Raw genomic sequence first — 18,172 nt, forward strand, 5'->3', positions numbered from 1 at the left:
GAGATTCGCGTTTTGTAGTGTAATTCGGTTATTCATTGACATAATGTTGAAAAAATAGGATTATCGGTAATTCTGTAATTGTGCCTACTTCTTTGTTTGTACTTAGGTAGATTGCGGATATTTTTTCAAATATTTACTTCAGAAGTGCGAATAGGGTTTACTCAACATCTGAGAATACTGGGATAAGACATCTGTCAAGAAGGGATTTATTTATCACAGTATTACTAACCAGTTGCTGGAATGGCCGCTTCTATGGAGCTTGAACGAGCACAAGCTTTAACCTTTCCAGATCATAAAAGTGCCATAAATGCATATAAGGACATTGGTAAGTAATCTAACATGCTCAATTAACGTATATTTTATCCATGATGTTCTAAATCAAAATATCCAGATAGCCTATCTAAATACAGGAATATAAGATAACCGTAAAATTTCATACCAGTATTCGCAAGTTGAGCTGCATCTCTGCATGCAATTGGTCTCGAAACCAAACATGTCGTACTGTACAAAATGATCTCTCAATTTTCTGTATTTTCATGTTATCTCCTGATCTCTATGATTCCTGATCTCCTGATTCATCTTTTTATAAATAGTGGTAGTCTATAACCAACTTTACCGTTTTCTTACATTGTAAACTAATTGGTCAGATGAGGCGATGAACTTCTGCAGTAACCAGCTTACCGACTTTCCTCTCCCCCTGAATAAATATGTAAATAATATCTTATTTCAGTGAAAAGAGATGTACAAAGCACAGATGAAGAAGGTATAAAGTTGAAAGAACAAAGTATTCTAGAATTAGGATCACTTTTACAGAAAGAGGTGATTTAACAAGTTTTTTTTTGCGAATTTTCAATCTAACTATAAGTTTATTTTATTTGATTGTCATCACATTTTTGATTACCCTTTGTGGGTTCACAGGTTTGAATTCCGAGGGTGATAATTGAGTGCTAGGGGGTAGCTAAACATCTCACCATTGTTATGTAGTTTCTGTAATCTCTGGTCAGTTACGGCTACTTCCACCGCCAAGATCTTGCATCTGAAATGAACAACTGGTTAACTATGACTGGGAACTGGACAAGAGCCTGTGGCTAGCCATATGATTAAGCCATCTTATTGACTTTTCTTTTCCCGAAATAAATACTGAAATATGAAACTCCTATTATTGTGCGATTATCATGTTATCAATCATTTCTTTGTAAAGGAATAAGCTATTTTACTTTCCCTTACTATGGTTGAAAACTTGAAGCAGTAATTGTTTAAGCAGTTAGCTTTTTGTCATTATTTCCAAGAAAATTTATCAATTGTTTTATTTAATATCAAAATATTAATTATATTAATGTTAGAAGTCTCAATTTAAGAAAACAAAAAACACTTTGACACAATGTATTTAACAAAGAAATCTATTTTCAGGGCCATGCAGAAGAATTAGGATGGCTTGTCAAAGGAGTCCGTCCATTTTTAAAGTCTATAAGCAAAGCAAAAGCAGCAAAGCTTGTTCGAACTCTTGTCGACCTGTTTTTGGACATGGAAGCCGGCACTGGATTAGAGGTAATATATTTTAAAACTTCAATTTTTTTTCACGGGATGCCCAATACATATTTCGCTCGGAACAAGGCCCGGTACAAGCATCTGCTGATGTCTGATGATATGTAAGGACTTGCTCTTTTTAGATGGACTTTTTGGAATTTATTACACCCTGCGTGAGGTGATGGGCATGGGATTTGAACCCGAGCTTGCAATGCCAACACTGGCCCTCCTGTATTGAAGGTTGCACACCCCTGCACTAGGACATTATGGTTGATGCAATGAACCAATACTCTTTCTTCCTATTATTTTATGACTGTGAAATTTTAAGGTGCAATTATGTAAAGAATGCATTGAGTGGGCAAAAGAAGAGAAGAGGACATTTTTAAGACAAGCACTCGAAGCAAGATTGGTAGCTTTATATTTTGACACCGAGCAATATGAGGATGCCTTGAAATTAGGTGAATTGGATTTTTGAAAAAGTTTTTTTTATTGGCATATTTGTAACTCCAGTTGGAAGGGGCATTTATGAATGAGCTGCTACTACAATATTTCTTGCCGAAACACCCATCAAAAACTACCTGATAAAATTCATTTTTTTATTGCGATCCATACCTAATTCGGTTTTGATCAAGAATGCTCAAAATGATTTAAATATATTATATATAGGAAATTCGGTACTCCCGAAGTATGTGTACCAGGTTAGGGTCAGGCCATATTTAATTCCGGTATTCCTTATTTTAGTTCTATTACGAGTTCAGGGACTGTCTTGTCACAGCCAAGTGAATATCCCCCTTCCCATAAGTTTCAGTCCCTTTACACAACTTGATGTAGAATGGTCGAACAAAATTTGTTACCTCCATATTGGTACACATACTTCTGGAGCGTCGTAAATTCTTATTTTCAGTTTTTAAGAATGATTTGATCTAAAAATTTGTCATGAGATTAGACAGCCAGACAAAATGAGCTTCATTCTGATTCTGGTAGTTTTCGGAAATAGATAACCAAAACAGGTTTATTTTAGCTTTCTTACATAAAAAGTGCTTTGTTTATTTGCTCTTGTTGCATTTTTTTAAAAATGAAGCCAGTTATGGATGAATTCCAGTGAATCTATAAAACTTGTGCTTGAGTTACTGTTATGGTAATAACATGCTATAACTGTTCATTAATAGGATCTATTCTACTTCGAGAACTAAAGAAATTGGATGATAAACAACTCTTGGTGGAAGTACAACTAACAGGTGTGTTTTAGATTCAGAAAACAATACTTTTATTCTGAAACAAAACAGTTACTGTTAGATTTATGTGAATAATACTTGTTAATATAATGTTAATATGCTCTTGTAGAGTCGAGAACATACCATGCTCTTGGAAATCTCCAGAAAGCCAGAGCCGCTCTCACATCTGCCCGCACAACTGCAAATTCCATTTATTGTCCACCTAAGATGCAAGCAGCCCTCGACCTTCAATCTGGTAAGTTTTTAAATGTGAATGGTAAATAGAGTTTATTTTAGAATACAAATTTTGTCTTTAAGTGTAATGGAAGGGAACTTAAACATTATTTAATAAAGCAACAAAATGTGAAAGCCTTTTCCAAGTCCAGAGCTTGTACTAGACCAGTCACTAACGCTCATACATTTGGCCAATGAGGTTAATACTAGACTATGTGATAGAAGTAGGTGTGATAGCCTAGCAATCAAAGCGCTAGACCTAATTATACACATCTTGCGTTTGGATCCCATGTTCCCCCTCACCCAGAGTGTAACAAATTGGGTAGACCATGCTGAACTGAGCAGCGCAAATAAGCATTATATCAATAATTAGGCATGGGTGTCCTTGGTTATATACAGTTATTAATAAGTGCAGCCAATATTGAATCATTGAATATACATTTCTATCAAGGGATCTTACATGCTGCAAGTGAAAAAGATTGGAAAACAGCGTATTCATATTTCTACGAAGCATTTGAGGGATACGACTCTATTGAGAGCAAACGTGCAGTGTCAGCTTTAAAATACATGCTTCTTTGCAAGATAATGCTGAAAAGGTACAATTGTATTGAAATTAATGAAAACGTATATACCAGTAAGCGCCTATACCTTACTAATATATATTGTGTCTCATTTCAGCCCCGAAGATGTACAATCGATCATCAGTGGGAAATTGGCATTGAAATATGCAGGAAGAGAGGTGAGAGGAGTTTTATTTTTTCAAAGGAGTCATTTACTCGACTTGATTCATCTTAACGAAATGACTCAAGACTCATACTCGACAAACCGTCAGTGGGACTCAACTCAGTTATTGACTCGATTTGAGATTTAGGGACTCCTACCCATCAGTGCCATGATGACCATTATGATGATTTGCCTGAAATTGCAAATGCAGTCCATAGACATCTAAAAGTCCTTTTGTGGATCCCAACGGCCATGGACCCAATGCCCCCAGGGTCGAATCGTTGTAAATATTTAAATCTTAGCTGAGTTATCACACACACTTTCGAATCAAATATATTATTTTAATATCGTATTCTATTAGAAATTGATGAATAAACATTAACATAAAACTGTGTGACATTGAATAATGATTACCATATATTACTTCATTACAGATTGATGCCATGAAAAGCATTGCAAAATCAAGTCATGACCGATCCATCTCAGGATTAAAAGCTGTAAGTTTGATATATTGGCAATAGCTTATATATATATATTAATCAAAACATTTCAATGAGCTGATTCACCACAAAACATTGCTTCTAACAACCTTTGATTGTGAGTCCTCACTGATTTTAAGGACAGCTTTTTTTTCTCCATATTGGTACACACACTTCTGGAGCACCTTAACAAGTATTATTATAGTAATGAAGAACTAAACTCCATTATACAGTACAGCAAATACAAAGCTTAATTCCTCCCGGTTGGGAGACGTTGTGCTAGGTCGTTGCGTCTACCCTACAATTCTGCCCTGTATTCAACATGTATGTTAATTTCGGTAAAAACATGATGCCAAATTGTAGTCAGTAAAATTTCTCATAATCTATGCAACAGTGGCAAAGTTTAGCAAGAAAAATTAAATCAAATCTTTCGTTTTTTAGTCTCTTAATGATTATGAAAAAGAGTTAAAAGCCGATCCAATAATCTGTGCTCATCTCGATAAATTATACGATCACTTGCTGGAACAAAATCTTCTCAGAATTATCGAACCTTTCTCTAGAGTGCAGGTATGTTGGAGTATATTATACTGGTATATCAATCTATTATATGAAAATGTTCATTCAGATTTGGTCTCGTTATCATTTGTGACTAGTGACCTTCCAACGCTGCGTGAGATCAGCTCTCTTCCGTCATTATTGTCTTTGCGCTGGTGGGAAAATGTAGTAAAATATAAATAATTGGTATATTTTGGCAGTCGTTAAATATTTAGATTTTGACTTGTTTTTAGAGATGGGCCGAGATTCGGATTCGAGTCGAATCCACGCATTTTTCAGACTCGGATTCGATTTCACGTCCACGTCATTTTTACCGAGTCCTCAGTTCATTTCGTTTTTATCAATTGACGCCTTCGTTGTTTTTCGTCGTTTCCATTGTGACGTCACAGATTCGGAGAATTTGATTCGAGTCCATGACCTATTACTCGAATTCGTTGAATCCGTGTAATACTAGACCCGTCCCAATCCTACTTGTTTTATAGGTGACCCTGCTTGATAACCATGACTGGTTAATCGCGTCTCCCTTCACGCAAAAACACATTATTTTTTATCCTATCTTACTGTTTGTATACTTCCGTATTTTCGGTATGTGAATACTGACTGACTGACTGTTTTCAGGTTGCACACATAGCAAGCATCATAAACATCACACTGGTAAGTTTCTCACACGAATGAATATTTTTACAAATGATGGTACATCTTTATTTAATCATAATGCAGACTGATACATTCTGCAGTCAAGCTATGATAAAAATAGCATTTATTGTAAAATTTTAATTCATAAGTCATATTATTCTATTTTTTTTACACAAATTATTATTTTCACAGAGCATAGTGGAAAAGAAATTATCACAAATGATTCTGGATAAAAAGTTTCATGGTAAACAATTTAGGTTTTTCTGAGTTTAGCACAAATGTAACCTTCCATCACACTTAAGTTTTAAAACAGGCGTATTACCAGTAACTTGGTCTGAAAATGTCTCACCTCTGTCAGACACAATACTACAAAAATAGATTTGTTCTAGCGTATAGCAAAATGAATTACATAGAATAGTCTTCTGTAGTGCTACAGCACTTTAGCATTATGTGTGTGCTGATGAAACTTGTTATTATAAATACTGCCAAGGACCAGTCCAGTTCAGTTACCAGTCTAGATCAAATGAATGAATACATCAAACAGTTTATTGTTGCATGCTGTATACTACCAGAAGTTGTATGAAATATTGTGTAAATTCAATAATACCTTTTGCCTAACCATGCACTGCAATTTTGTGCAGAATATCACGACCTCAAACTGAGCCAGTGTATTGAAATACACTTCCTATACTTATTGCCTCGTTATTGAGCGCTATTCAAAATGTGGGGCCCGATTTGAGTAGAGGTCGGGATGGTAACGAAAAATTAGGAAAAATATTTTTTATGAAAAAAACAAATTCTTCATTACAATTCATCACTTTTCATAATTAGAATTAAAGTAACTTCCACAAAACTTGCCTGTAGTTAAGTAATGCAATTACTGTCTTGTGTCATTGAAACTATGTTTTCTTCGTAGGCAATGTTCCAGTGCATGACCATATAGGTTGCAGTGGCTTAAGGCCAGTCCTACTTATCGCAGAACCGATTGTTAAATCTAACTATGTATACATTTTGAAAACATTTAATTTTCTGGTATCCATGTTTTTATTTTACAATTTTCATACAAAATCCCATTTTTAATAGGTATCCTGTCACAAGGCGAAGGTGTCCTGATTCTTTTTGACGAACCAGTTGTCGACAAAACTTACGAAACCTCTCTGGAAGTGATAAGCGGAATGTCACTCGTCGTAGATAGTCTCTATCAAAAAGCAAAAAAACTTACATAAAGAAGAAATGCATAAATATTACAGAACTTTAGAAGTCCTCTGCAACTATTCCTTCCTTTTATTTTGAACTTTGAATATTAAGTCAAAAATTCAGTACATTTAAGGATTACCTGAATTGTAACATCAGCAATCTGCCAATTTTGTAGAAATGAAGAAACATTCTTGCAACCAATTATTTTCTATTTTTACAATTTTGGTGCCGTTTCATTTCGCTAGTTGAAATTGCTGCTTTCACATTAATATAGTGGGCAAGTAACAAATCTCATAACCAAGTCTTAGGAATAACGTATAAGTTCTCTTAAAAAAGTTCATAAATTAAGCAATGGAACATTGTTTATACCATCGCTATACTTTATTATGGTGTCACCTAAGTATCGCGATTTTGTAAATAACCTTCAAACAAACAAAAAAGTTCTTTTTGTTAAAAAAATTCCTTTGTGCTACCGTATTTCTGATTTTAAACGTAGTTTAAGATGTTCTCAATGCTATCAAGTTCGATCCAAATGTACAGACTGGTTGTCCTGAAATTTGTTTCATACACGAAGGTCACTAGACAAGCGTATTGTATGATGCCATGTTAATAAAGGATTTTTCAAATATAATTGTGATGTATGTTGGCTGATTGGAGTAAAAGTGGCTAAATAAATAGGTCTTCTTTCGGTGCTCCTGAAGTATGCGCACCAAGATGTCGCATAACCTGAACCCTAACCTGGTACACAACCTGAGTTCAGGTTGTGCGCCATCTTGGTGATATACAAGCTTGGACCATCCAGCTTGTGTTTGTCTGATTAATAGAAGTACGATACTACTTTTCCTGCCTGTTTTTAGAGCACTAATTTTGGTTAGGAAAGGTTGTTTTGAATGCCAATTCTCAAAAGCATTTTAGGTTTGCAAGTATTTTTCCTCACCATGCCCTAATATCCTGGAGAACTGTCCTATTCAGTTCAATGTAAACATGACCACCATGCCTGTATTTATCGGAGCTCTAGAGCGCAAAAGTCTGAATTTCTGATCTTTAATATACATTCAAAAATTTCGGTATTCTCGTAGTATGTGAACCAAGATGGCGGACACCGGAACGTAGTATATGTACCAGGTTAGGCCATAATTTCATTCAAATTTTCCTAATTTGAGTTCTGTTACAAGTTCGGGAACCAGCCAAGTGACTCCCGTAGTAAATGTACCTGAAGTTATGACCTAACCTGGTACACATACTAAGTTCCGGTGCCCGCCAAGCAGGCTACCAAATTTCCTACAAAAACTATGAATAACTGTGTCGTCCAAGCATTCCTACAATCGTCTGTTAAAAAAGATTTGCATAAGGAGTTGGGGTCAGATTCTCCAGGCGAGAAGCCGCTGTCTGTATGAACAATTTTTAAACCCGGGTCTGAAGTCTATTAGATACCCAAGACTACACAGCCCCGACCTTGTCTTGAAATAGGTGAAGTTCTATCAATTTATCTCCTTGACGCTAGTTTTATGAATTGTGCGCTGCATGGCGAAGAAGATCATTTATGGTCTTCACTTCGGAAATGTTATGTCCCCTATGCATACCACGCTGACAAGCCTAACGATCAAGTTCCTGCTAGTGTACAAATACGATTTTACAACAAAAAATTCAATCCTTCACTATATTAAGGAAATGGAACAACAAGAACTAAGTTCGTGAAATAGTACATACTAGAAAATCAAACAGTAAAACAAAATATTACATTAATAATCACAGAAAATTATTAATTAATGCTAATACAATGTATCTAGGATAAGAAAAAAATATTACATTTGCTCAAGTCTGAAGAATTGAAATGGACACTTATCGCTTACAAATAATATGATAGATAATGGTGGAAACGAGATTATTTGATGTATTTATTTAATATAGATAATGATTGGAAAGCTGTTTGGTATTTGCAATATTTTGAATGTTAAAGAAGATAGATACGGTGTTTTGAAAGCCTGTCAAAGCCAGGATTTTTTAATGCTGTTCACTCCAAATAAGACTTTGTACAAGTAAACACTGTTTAGTAAGAAATCTTGGTTGCGAGGGCCATTATTCCCAAAATCGCTGTATTAATTTCATTATTATCCATCCAGGGTACGCATGAATATTGTGATTATGCTAAACTGACTGAGAATAGTCATAGACTCATAACAGTACTGAATCTTTTTTTGCTTTTTTTATACTTTTACTTTTCGAGCCATAAATTATCTAAATATTACAGAGAGTGACGTTAAAACAACAGCAAAAAAAAGAGGATGTTGACAAGAAACGAGTCACCATTTGCCAAATAATTAAAATGCCTTGTGTTAGCTGAAGGAAATAACTCCTACACAACTTATTGCCAGTGAGACTTGATGACTTGTGACCCAACCTGGATTTAGGGACTTTTACCACTGCTTTTTCACAGCCATAATAATAAAATATGCAAGATGGGTTATTAGAATTGGGACAAAGCTATACAATCCAGCATACTCAGATTCTTCAACTCTCAGTCTGTCAGAGAATTAGCATTTGTTTAGTTCCAGTTCGAAATTTTATTTAAAAATCTTCAACCATCGTCTACTTTGAAAAGATTACTGTAATTTCTATAAATAGCCGATTCTGGCTTTCAATACAATATGTTATAAACCATAAATTTTCAGTAAATCATCCAATTCTTTTTGATTGTAATTTGAAGAATCATGACGCTTTGACAACGCCTCAAAAGTGGAACGAAGTGTGCTTTTATCAGAGTCTGATAGAAACATAGCTGCCATAGAAAACCTTTGTGCTTTTGTTAAATTTTTCATCATTTCGAAGGCACGTTGGGGATCATTTTCTTGTTCGAGGTGGTTGAGGGCTACTTTGGCTACGGTAGAAATCACATGGTCATCAATTTTGTTACTTAAAACTCCTGGAAGATCTTTTGGCGTAACTTTATCTAGGATGGCTTTATAAGCGTTGAGATCAGATTTAGAGGTAACGATATTCCATTGCGCCCCAAAATCAAAAGGTGATAGAGTAGTGGTTTTGGATGGTGACGATCTTGTTTGTGGAACCGGCACTTTTTCGTCACTTCGCTTTTGCTCGATTTGTTCTGTGTCATCTTTCTTATCATAAGGTTTAGCAGTCCTATCAGTCTCTTCCTTATCAGTGACTTTCTCATTAGGAAGTTTTGTCTTACTGGTGACCTCCTTGTCTGGAATGTTTGTGTTATCAGCACCCTCGTTATCAGTAACTTTCTTATTGGGTTTATTTTGATTTGATACTATAGTTTTATCGCTCTCTTGTGATATTGGTTGATCATCGTCATTAGATTTGTTTCTTCCATCGTTATCAGTAGGGAGAATAAATTCACCTTCGTCACTGCTACTACTACTGTCTACTTCTTCAATGACTAGAGGCTTCTTTTTGGGTACAGCGACACGGTTGGGTTTATCTTGAGTGGGGGCGACCCCAGCTTTTTTCCTAGCTTCATCCCACGCTGATTTTTTGATTGCATCCAATTCAGAGGTTGCTGCTTTATTGGCTGGATCAATTTCAAGTAATTTTTTTAAATCTCGCTCAGCGTCTTTGAAAAATCCTTCGGCTTTTCGTGCGAGAGATCGCCTATAATACGCTTTCACATTAACAGGGTCAAGTTTTATCGCTTCTGTACAATCATTGACAGCAGAGATGTGTTTCTTCAGTTTCAAAAAACACAACGCTCTGTTTGTATAGCTTGCCGGTTCCTTGGGACACATTTTAATGCATCTAGTATAGCAATCGATAGCGGAAGAATAGTCACCTTTTTTTACATGTTCATTCCCTTCTGCTTTCAGTTTTTCAAACAATTCCCGACGAATTTTCATTCGCTTTTCTTCTTTTTCAATTTCTTCCTGTTTCTGTTTCTCTAATTCTTCTTTTTTCTTTGGTGATTTCGACTTCGATTTATTCCGCTTTCGTTTTTGATTCGTACTTTTTGTATTCACTACTTTTGGTTCACTCGATTTCGGAACTGCAGACACCTTCTCAATAGGTTTTTCTTCAAAACGTGGTTGAACGGTAGACGAATTCTCATCTTCGACACTTTCGTCAGGAATAACATTACTGTTCTCAGGCACTTGCACTTTTAAATTACTATCAACGATAGTTGTTGGTTCCGATTCATTGGGAACATCAGATTTGGTGGTCTTAGTAGGCTCACCGTCTTTAACTATGATATTTTGTCCTAAGAATGCACCAGAATCATGATGTGGATAGCTTGACACTTTTGGGACTTTTTCTCTCCACTTCGGTCCATACAATTCTCTCAAATGACCAGCAATTCTATTTGCTCCATCCTGAGCCAGAGTATTGGTTAAATCCATACTGTGTGCAGATTTGAAATCGATCCAGGCTTTTCCGTATTTTTCCATATGCTCATAAGCAGAAGCTCTTCTCATAAGTGCTTTCGCATCCCATTTTTTGATTTCCAAAACTTTTTCGCAGTCAGTAACACAAGCCCTATCGTTACCTTGTTTGAGCCAACATGCCGCTCTGTTATTATAAAGTATGGCCAAGCCTAAATCGAACCCTGGATCAGAATTGTCTTTCATAATTAACAATAAGCCATCAATAGCTTCGGAATACTGTTCACATGCATCAGAGTAGCGACCAGATTTGAAAAAGTCTCCTGCTTTTGCTTTTAATTCTTCAATTTTTGGAGGATACGTTGGTACAACTGGAGTGGTATTTGTAACAATCTCTTCAACTTTAGCAGAAGGAGAATTCTCAACTTGACTTTGTGGTGATTCTACAATCTCCACTGATTTGGTGGAATCTTCATCAATTTTGGTAGAAGAAGAAGATTCTCTTGCCTCATCTTCTTCTGACTCTCCTTCCACTTCAGTGATGGTCATTTTCTTTCCTGATTTGAGGGAGACATCTTCATCAGTCCCAAGATTCACTTCTTCTTGTTTTTGTGCTTTCTCTTTTTCCAATTTTTCAACATCTTTCAATATGCTTTTAGCTCTTGCATTATTTGGTTCCTGATAAAAACAGTAATACCATGTAAAAAGATCGTTCCATTTTGAAATAATTACAATCAGTTCAACTTTAGGATAGGAGAGGATTTACATATTTATCCCGAAGAAGAGATAATCATTTGGCGAACCACGGCCTCTCGTTTGGTTACCAGGTCATGATAGGTATGGGATTAGTTAGCTAGTTATTTGTTTTAGATGCATGAAGACGTAATTGACAAGCGGTTACGTGAACCCTATGGCGGCCAGGAGTTAAGCAATCCTCTAGCACATAATTATCCCTACAGGGTTCAAACCTGGGTGGTGCGATGATGAGCATATTCCTAACTCTTAGCACGATGAGCCACACTGCCGAGGCCTTTCCTAAAGTCAAGTATGCCAACTAATAAAAACAATTTACCTTGTCTAACACAAACAATAAATCCGCTTTTGCTTCATTGAAAGATTCCAAAGCCTTGCAAGCACTTGCTCTCCTAAGCATTGCTTTTAAATTTTCTCCTTCACCTTCAATTGACAACACAGTGTTGCAATCTTCCTTTGCTTCCTGAGAATCAAAAATATACGAGAGTGAGATTATAAAAAGTTGGATTAAATTTACTGAAAAAAAATTGAAACTTCAATTTCCTGATGCTGACTTTTTTTGCTCCTACCACCAAATCACAAAATTTCAACTGAGAAGAACTTTAAAATCACTATTTTATCGGTAAAATTTGCTATGTAAAAACATGATACACCATATCAAGTTTTCATATTTAAACTCTAAAACGCATGAAGTACACATTAACAATAATAAAATGGAGTTTTATTTAAAAGAAGCATTTTTTTCTCGTGTAAGTGTGACACGAGTTTTATTTCCTGATAATTTGGCACCACATCAGCAAAAAGTTTGGGAACCTCTGGCATACACGATTTCTATTCATATATTTCCGCTCCCAGACTCTTCAACATACCTTCCATTGTTCTAGTCTCAGATATACAAGAGCCCTGTTATTGAATGAAGCAGCAATGGGTTGTAGACATATGCTTCTACAATAGTATGATAGTGCTTCCTCGTAGTCACCTGAAAGAAATATTTCTATTAAATACATACTGAAAATACTTATAATAAGTTGAAAAATGTTATCCATTTCGAGTTCAAAGGTTTTATAACTACTACTTTTAAATTGGAACTATGGATTTGTTTCATTGATGACCAAAAATCGTGTACTCTACGACCAATATCTTCCTAATCGGATTAAGAGTATAGTAGTATATGTGGCGCTCCAGGAGTATGTGTACCAATATGGAGGTGACTGATTTTGATCGCCTACTTTACATCAAGTTGTGTAAAGGGACTTAAACCTATGGACAGGGTTATAATCACTTGGCTAACATAGACAGTCCCCGAACTCGTAATAGAACTAAAATGAAAGAAAAATCGGTACAAAAATATGGCCTAACCCTAATCTGATACACATACTACGGGAGTACCGATTCAACATACAATGTACAGTGTTGGGGAGGTTGAGTCCCCATTAATCAAAGACTCGAAGTGACAAGAGTCAGCCAAATGAAATAAGGCGGATTCATTGAGACTTAACTCAGTAATTGACTTGATTTCACACTCGACTCGAGAATTCAGATGACCTGCGACTCAACTTGATTCTTGACTCGGGCTTTTTAGGTACCTACTCAATGATTGACTCGGTTATAGACTCCACTCGAGAACTCGGATGACCCGTGATTCGACTGGATTCGCAACTTAGGGTTTAGAGAAAATATACCCAATATTGACAATATATCTTGCCTTAATGTCTTTTATAGATCTTTGTTCATGTATGATTATTAGTGACTTACCTGACTTGAATGCCTCATTCCCTTTGTCCTTTTCTCTTGTTGCCTTGATTTTTTTTTCAAGAGGAGTCAGGCCACTTACATCAATATCCTTCGGTATTTCAATGTTCTGTTTTGAAAAATTCACTTATTCAAATTATTTAAATGCTTGCATATAGCAGAAATATATTAAAATTTATTTGTTATTATTGTTTGGGCTATCCATTTTCAAGTCTTCAGAATTCTTTGATAGAATTATTTTTTGTTGTAATTTTATGACAATATTCCACTTTTAATTTCTGAGCAAATCAAATTAAATCAAAAATATTTATACCGCCTGATTCCCCAATAAAATCTTCAATTTTCTAACTTCTAAAAATTTCATTTTAGGTCATGAAATTCCATACCAAATCTCAGTCCTAAGATGAAATTTTTTTTTAATAAAGATCACACATTATATTTTTATCTCATAAATGAGAATTTCGGTCACAGATTCACAACGTTTGGGTTTACACTGGCTTATAATAATGTCACAGTTTGTAAACTTCCATGAAACCATCCACTATATGGTACTTTACTTTTGTTAGATAATATTACCGCCCAGCTTTTCAACCTAATTTTTTATCATTATAATGTTGGTTCCCTGAAAAAAAAAACCACATGCGACCGTCGAGCCAATGGCTTGCCATCCCTATTGTCTGGTGAACGTACATTTGAACCCATGTGTATATCCGCGGGTTCAATCTATATGCGGGTACTAAAAAAACCCATGGGTCAGGGTTAGTATGGGTTCAAATATCCATAAAAACAAAAATAATTTCCATAGGTGCAATAGTATGCAGGTGCAATTGTCATGGGTTCAAATGTAATGGAACCCTATGGTCCCATTCCTATACAAGGTTTGAAATTCTGAAAATCAATTGAAAGACAAACTTACTCTTTCAGGCACATTCTTCTCATTATCGTTTACTTGCTCATCAACTTTCTCACATTCTTTATCGACATCATATTTATCCCAAGCTTTATAATCGTAACTTTTAATTCGATCCGGATTTTCTTTCTTACCATCTCCAGCTTCTACTTTTTTCTTTTGATTTCCTAAGAAACGAAGTAAGACATCAATGAAATGAATCGTCCCATGTGAGTAAGTAGTCTGCAATCCTCCCAAGAACGGTCTGCATATCTTGATAAGCTTGCCATTGTAACTCCGATTAATATTTTTAAATATGGAATACATTCGAAATTGGGTCATGTTGAACGAAGAAATTTGCAGCAATTATTGTAAAATGATAGAAATTTAATTTCGTATTCTGTATTCTGTGTGACAATCGTGAAAATGAAAAGTTCTAGTTTTCTATTGATACTGGTAGTATTCTAAATTCTTCATAAAACCTAGTACTCACCGGTACCATAGTTATAAGCATTATATAAGCATTATTCTATATTGTAAAATTCATTATTTAGTTTCATAGAAAATGTATATAATATCTGTACTATAATGCACTATTAAGTGTAAAGCTAGTATAATAAACTATTACTGGTAGATTATTTGGTAATGCACAAAACTATTTTTCCTAAAAATTTAGAAGATTCAAAAAGAATTAATTTTATACTATATATATTACAAAAGCTGAAAGGTTTTACATTCGAAAAAACTTGAAAATCTGAAAAAATAAAACTTTCTCTCAACATTAATTACCTTTTAAAACATGAGTTCCTCTCACAGGTGGTAATTTATCATGATCACCAAAACCATTCAATTGTGGTTTGTCTCGACTAGGACCCAAAATATTTTGATCAAGATTCGACATTTGCCCTTCCCATTCTTCCATACTATTTATAAGATTCTGGCGCTCTTCTTCTTCAAGATCCCTAAACCAGAACATAATACTAAGCGTTAGAAACACGCTTTTCATTGTACCTTTGATCACCCTGTGTGGATTCGTCAGTTCGAATCACATTGGGATATAATTATGTGAGAGAGTGCTGCTGGACTTTTCAACGCCATGGGAGACTGATTTTAGGAAGTCTTTATAATTCTCTGAAATAACGAGTCATAGTTCCTTATGATTCATTGTTAAAAGTATGCTATACAAATATGCTATTATACAATCACAACAGTATATGCCAAAAAATCCCAAATAAATTTTATATCCTACTTAGAAAGAAGTTCGTGCAATACACATAATATTGGTGATTATTAAAACTGAGCAAATATAATGTTAACAATAGTGAAGTTTTTTTGGAGTCTTACGCTAAAGCACAAATATTGATTTACAAAATATCATCAAGGGTTTATATATTGTTTATGTTAGGAACAAACCAAACTGGTCAATCATTTTTAATTTCTACTAATGTACTATGGCAGGGTTGGTTTCCCAAACTGGGGTCCGCGGACCTTTGGGGGTTCGTGATACATGCACAGCGGGTCCGCAACGATATAAAAAGAGTCTGATCAATCTTTAATGATTGATTTAAAGCTGTTTCATATTTTGTTGGAAGTTGCAGACAAAATTGCTGTCAGAAAGGGCAATCAGAAAAACCTACATGTGTGAGGCAGCGTTTTCAGGTCTTACCAATTTGATGACAAAATACAGGTCGAGACTTCCTGGGGGTCCGTCCGTCAAAAATAATATTCTAAAACAGGGGCCCACGGCCCATAAAGTTTGGGAAACACTGTACTACAGTACAGCACACTATCCAAATTCCAGGAATTTCCCTCCATTTGGCTCAATAAAACAAACACTCTATGTGTGTCACAAACGAGGGGCGTCTGGGACCACGTCAGATGCTTCATATCACTCCATGCTTGTCTCAATAATATTCTAAATTAATCGCGGCTGTCACATGACCAAAATTGCCCTTTTTTTCTAAAAACTCTCGAATGCTACGGTAAAAATTTTTTTCCTTCGGTAAATCGGATTAACTTTTCCCAAGGAATTCAATGATGACGTTACTAAATTGCGCTTTTTTGTAGTATTTTGCGCAACTTCATTATACTGTATTACTACCGATATTGAGGGACAACAATGTCCAGACGTCTCCCAAAGGAGGGGTGTCCGATCATCTGTAAAATGGGTTTCTCGGAAACGGGACAATGTCACCTGTTTGTATAGTGTGCCGTACTGTACTATGGAATAAAAGAAACAATACAGATACAAAAATATATAAACGAGGCTTACCTGGCACTCAGTACCGGTTGTTGTTTTCTCAGTGCTCTATTATTCGGATTTATCGATTCTAGTTTCTTTTCACAGCAAGAGATTAACTCAGGATAAAAACCATCTCTTCCAGACTTTAAAGTTCTGAGTATTCTTTCCAATTCCTGTTAGATAAACGGATCATGAACAGAGACTATACTACTTAATCATAATCGTAGAATACAGGGTAACCCGAAAAAACGGAATCCATAAATTTTCTACAGAAATTGAAAAAAAAATTGGTGGTTCCATCATGACGAGGCGACTCTCTAAACATCAAATCACACCCTTGACTGACTGAGTGAACAATTTCAGGCTGATCCGCAGTCAGTAGTGACCCGAGTGGGCACCTCATTCACAATGATCAAATAGAGAAAAACACATGAAAATATTAAACAAAGGTTTTGATGAATATTTCATATTAATTTCGAAGTGATTCTGTGAAACAACAATCTTACTTCCTATGTCTTTATATTGTCAAATTTTCTTTTTTTTCCAAAAATAAAAGTCCGTCTTGCGCCAACACAATACACTAAATGCATGGGACAAGCGGGAGACGAACAACTTGACTCACGAGATGACACGTAAGTTGTCCAACTTTACGCATTTTCGACAGCGACACTTTAAGACAATACGGCCTATACGGGTGTAATTTCGATCTTTTTACACAAAATTTCACATCACATTTTTGTTGGGTGTTATTTGAGCATCACATTTTTGTGAGGCGTTATTTAAATATGTAAATCCTATTCTAAACAGTTACGGCGTTTACTTGACTAAACCCTATATTCCCATACCCTATTGTCCTACCGTGACTTATTTTAATTATACTTACTTGTACTGTTACCGGTATCTTTTTATATTTATCACAATCTGGACTAATTTAGGGAATAAAGTGGTTTAGCCCATATCTTCATGCACACAATTCTGGCAACCTAAGTTGAGCAATTTGGCTCCAACTATAATCAGATACCATAATCAGCTTGTCAAATTTTTTTTATAAATGTTTTTCTTTACTGTTCACTCCCGTGTAGAAAATCGATCAATTTGGCAATGGTAAACATTATAAATATCTATGGCAGAGCTAAACACACGCATCACGCAAATGGGCTTTCACTATGTGAGTACCGGTATCTGTTTATACCGAGACTTCTCTACCAGTCTACGTCTGTGCGGCACAACAGTTTATAAGTTTACCGGTAGACTACCATATTATCCTATGCTTTCAGCTTATTTACCTTTTCGTTGGAGCATTTTCCTATATATGCGTAATCAAGTTTGTCGACGGTGATATCTTTTTCAGGAGGCAATATAACACTTTCAGCCATGGCACCGGTGAAAAATCGCAACAGTCAGCACAAAAAAACCGAGAAACTACTCCGAGATTACGAAAATCGAACGGTTCCTCATACGGATTCACTGAAGCGTGGTTCGTTCGTAATTTACATAGCAACGTTACGAAACAACTTGAAATCGTATCTATAGGTAGGATATGATTTTTTCTATTTGTACCCGGGGGAGGGAAAACCGATAAGACGGCGCAATCATATGGCATTAGTATAGCCTTTCGTTCGGTTACGCCG

The 18,172-nt window shown here is 35.5% G+C and overlaps 2 protein-coding genes across 3 annotated transcripts; one reads left to right on the forward strand and one right to left on the reverse strand.

Moving 5' to 3' along the window:
- Positions 1 to 7,196, forward strand: LOC120332837 (26S proteasome non-ATPase regulatory subunit 11-like). Its single transcript, XM_039400156.2, has 13 exons — positions 1 to 325; positions 731 to 819; positions 1,411 to 1,548; positions 1,856 to 1,985; positions 2,697 to 2,765; positions 2,872 to 2,997; positions 3,427 to 3,571; positions 3,654 to 3,714; positions 4,133 to 4,195; positions 4,619 to 4,744; positions 5,351 to 5,386; positions 5,561 to 5,612; positions 6,452 to 7,196. Exons 1-13 carry the CDS (start codon positions 241 to 243, stop codon positions 6,592 to 6,594), a joined length of 1,263 nt encoding a protein of 420 aa, XP_039256090.1. The 5' UTR covers positions 1 to 240; the 3' UTR covers positions 6,595 to 7,196.
- Positions 7,197 to 8,211: 1,015 nt separating this feature from the next.
- LOC120332830 (sperm-associated antigen 1-like) lies at positions 8,212 to 18,097 on the reverse strand. Of its 2 annotated transcripts, XR_013479904.1 has the most exons (9): positions 17,828 to 18,097; positions 16,572 to 16,714; positions 15,089 to 15,261; positions 14,327 to 14,487; positions 13,414 to 13,519; positions 12,528 to 12,637; positions 11,978 to 12,121; positions 9,149 to 11,583; positions 8,212 to 9,088 (listed from the first exon to the last, which is right to left on the reverse strand). XR_013479904.1 is itself a non-coding variant. In XM_039400148.2 (8 exons), exons 1-8 carry the CDS (start codon positions 17,915 to 17,917, stop codon positions 9,217 to 9,219), a joined length of 3,294 nt encoding a protein of 1,097 aa, XP_039256082.2. In that variant the 5' UTR covers positions 17,918 to 18,097; the 3' UTR covers positions 8,212 to 9,216. The 2 variants fall into 2 exon arrangements, 1 of the variants encoding a protein (XP_039256082.2); XM_039400148.2 differs by having other exon boundaries at positions 8,212 to 11,583.
- Positions 18,098 to 18,172: the final 75 nt, after the last annotated feature.

The sequence above is a fragment of the Styela clava genome, chromosome 13 (genome assembly GCF_964204865.1).
Source record: "Styela clava chromosome 13, kaStyClav1.hap1.2, whole genome shotgun sequence".
Lineage (NCBI taxonomy): Eukaryota > Metazoa > Chordata > Ascidiacea > Stolidobranchia > Styelidae > Styela > Styela clava.

What these genes read in the sequence shown, in the direction of transcription:
- LOC120332837 (XM_039400156.2), top strand. Translation starts at nt 241, where the DNA reads ATGGCCGCTTCTATGGAGCTTGAACGAGCACAAGCTTTAACCTTTCCA. An exon ending in AGCCCTCGACCTTCAATCTG is followed by an intron (nt 2,998 to 3,426) that starts GTAAGTTTTTAA and finishes ATTTCTATCAAG; the next exon opens with GGATCTTACATGCTGCAAGT. An exon ending in TGAAATATGCAGGAAGAGAG is followed by an intron (nt 3,715 to 4,132) that starts GTGAGAGGAGTT and finishes ACTTCATTACAG; the next exon opens with ATTGATGCCATGAAAAGCAT.
- LOC120332830 (XM_039400148.2), bottom strand. Translation starts at nt 17,917, where the DNA reads ATGGCTGAAAGTGTTATATTGCCTCCTGAAAAAGATATCACCGTCGAC. An exon ending in TGAGACTAGAACAATGGAAG is followed by an intron (nt 12,122 to 12,527) that starts GTATGTTGAAGA and finishes TTTGATTCTCAG; the next exon opens with GAAGCAAAGGAAGATTGCAA. An exon ending in TATTGTTTGTGTTAGACAAG is followed by an intron (nt 11,584 to 11,977) that starts GTAAATTGTTTT and finishes TGTTTTTATCAG; the next exon opens with GAACCAAATAATGCAAGAGC.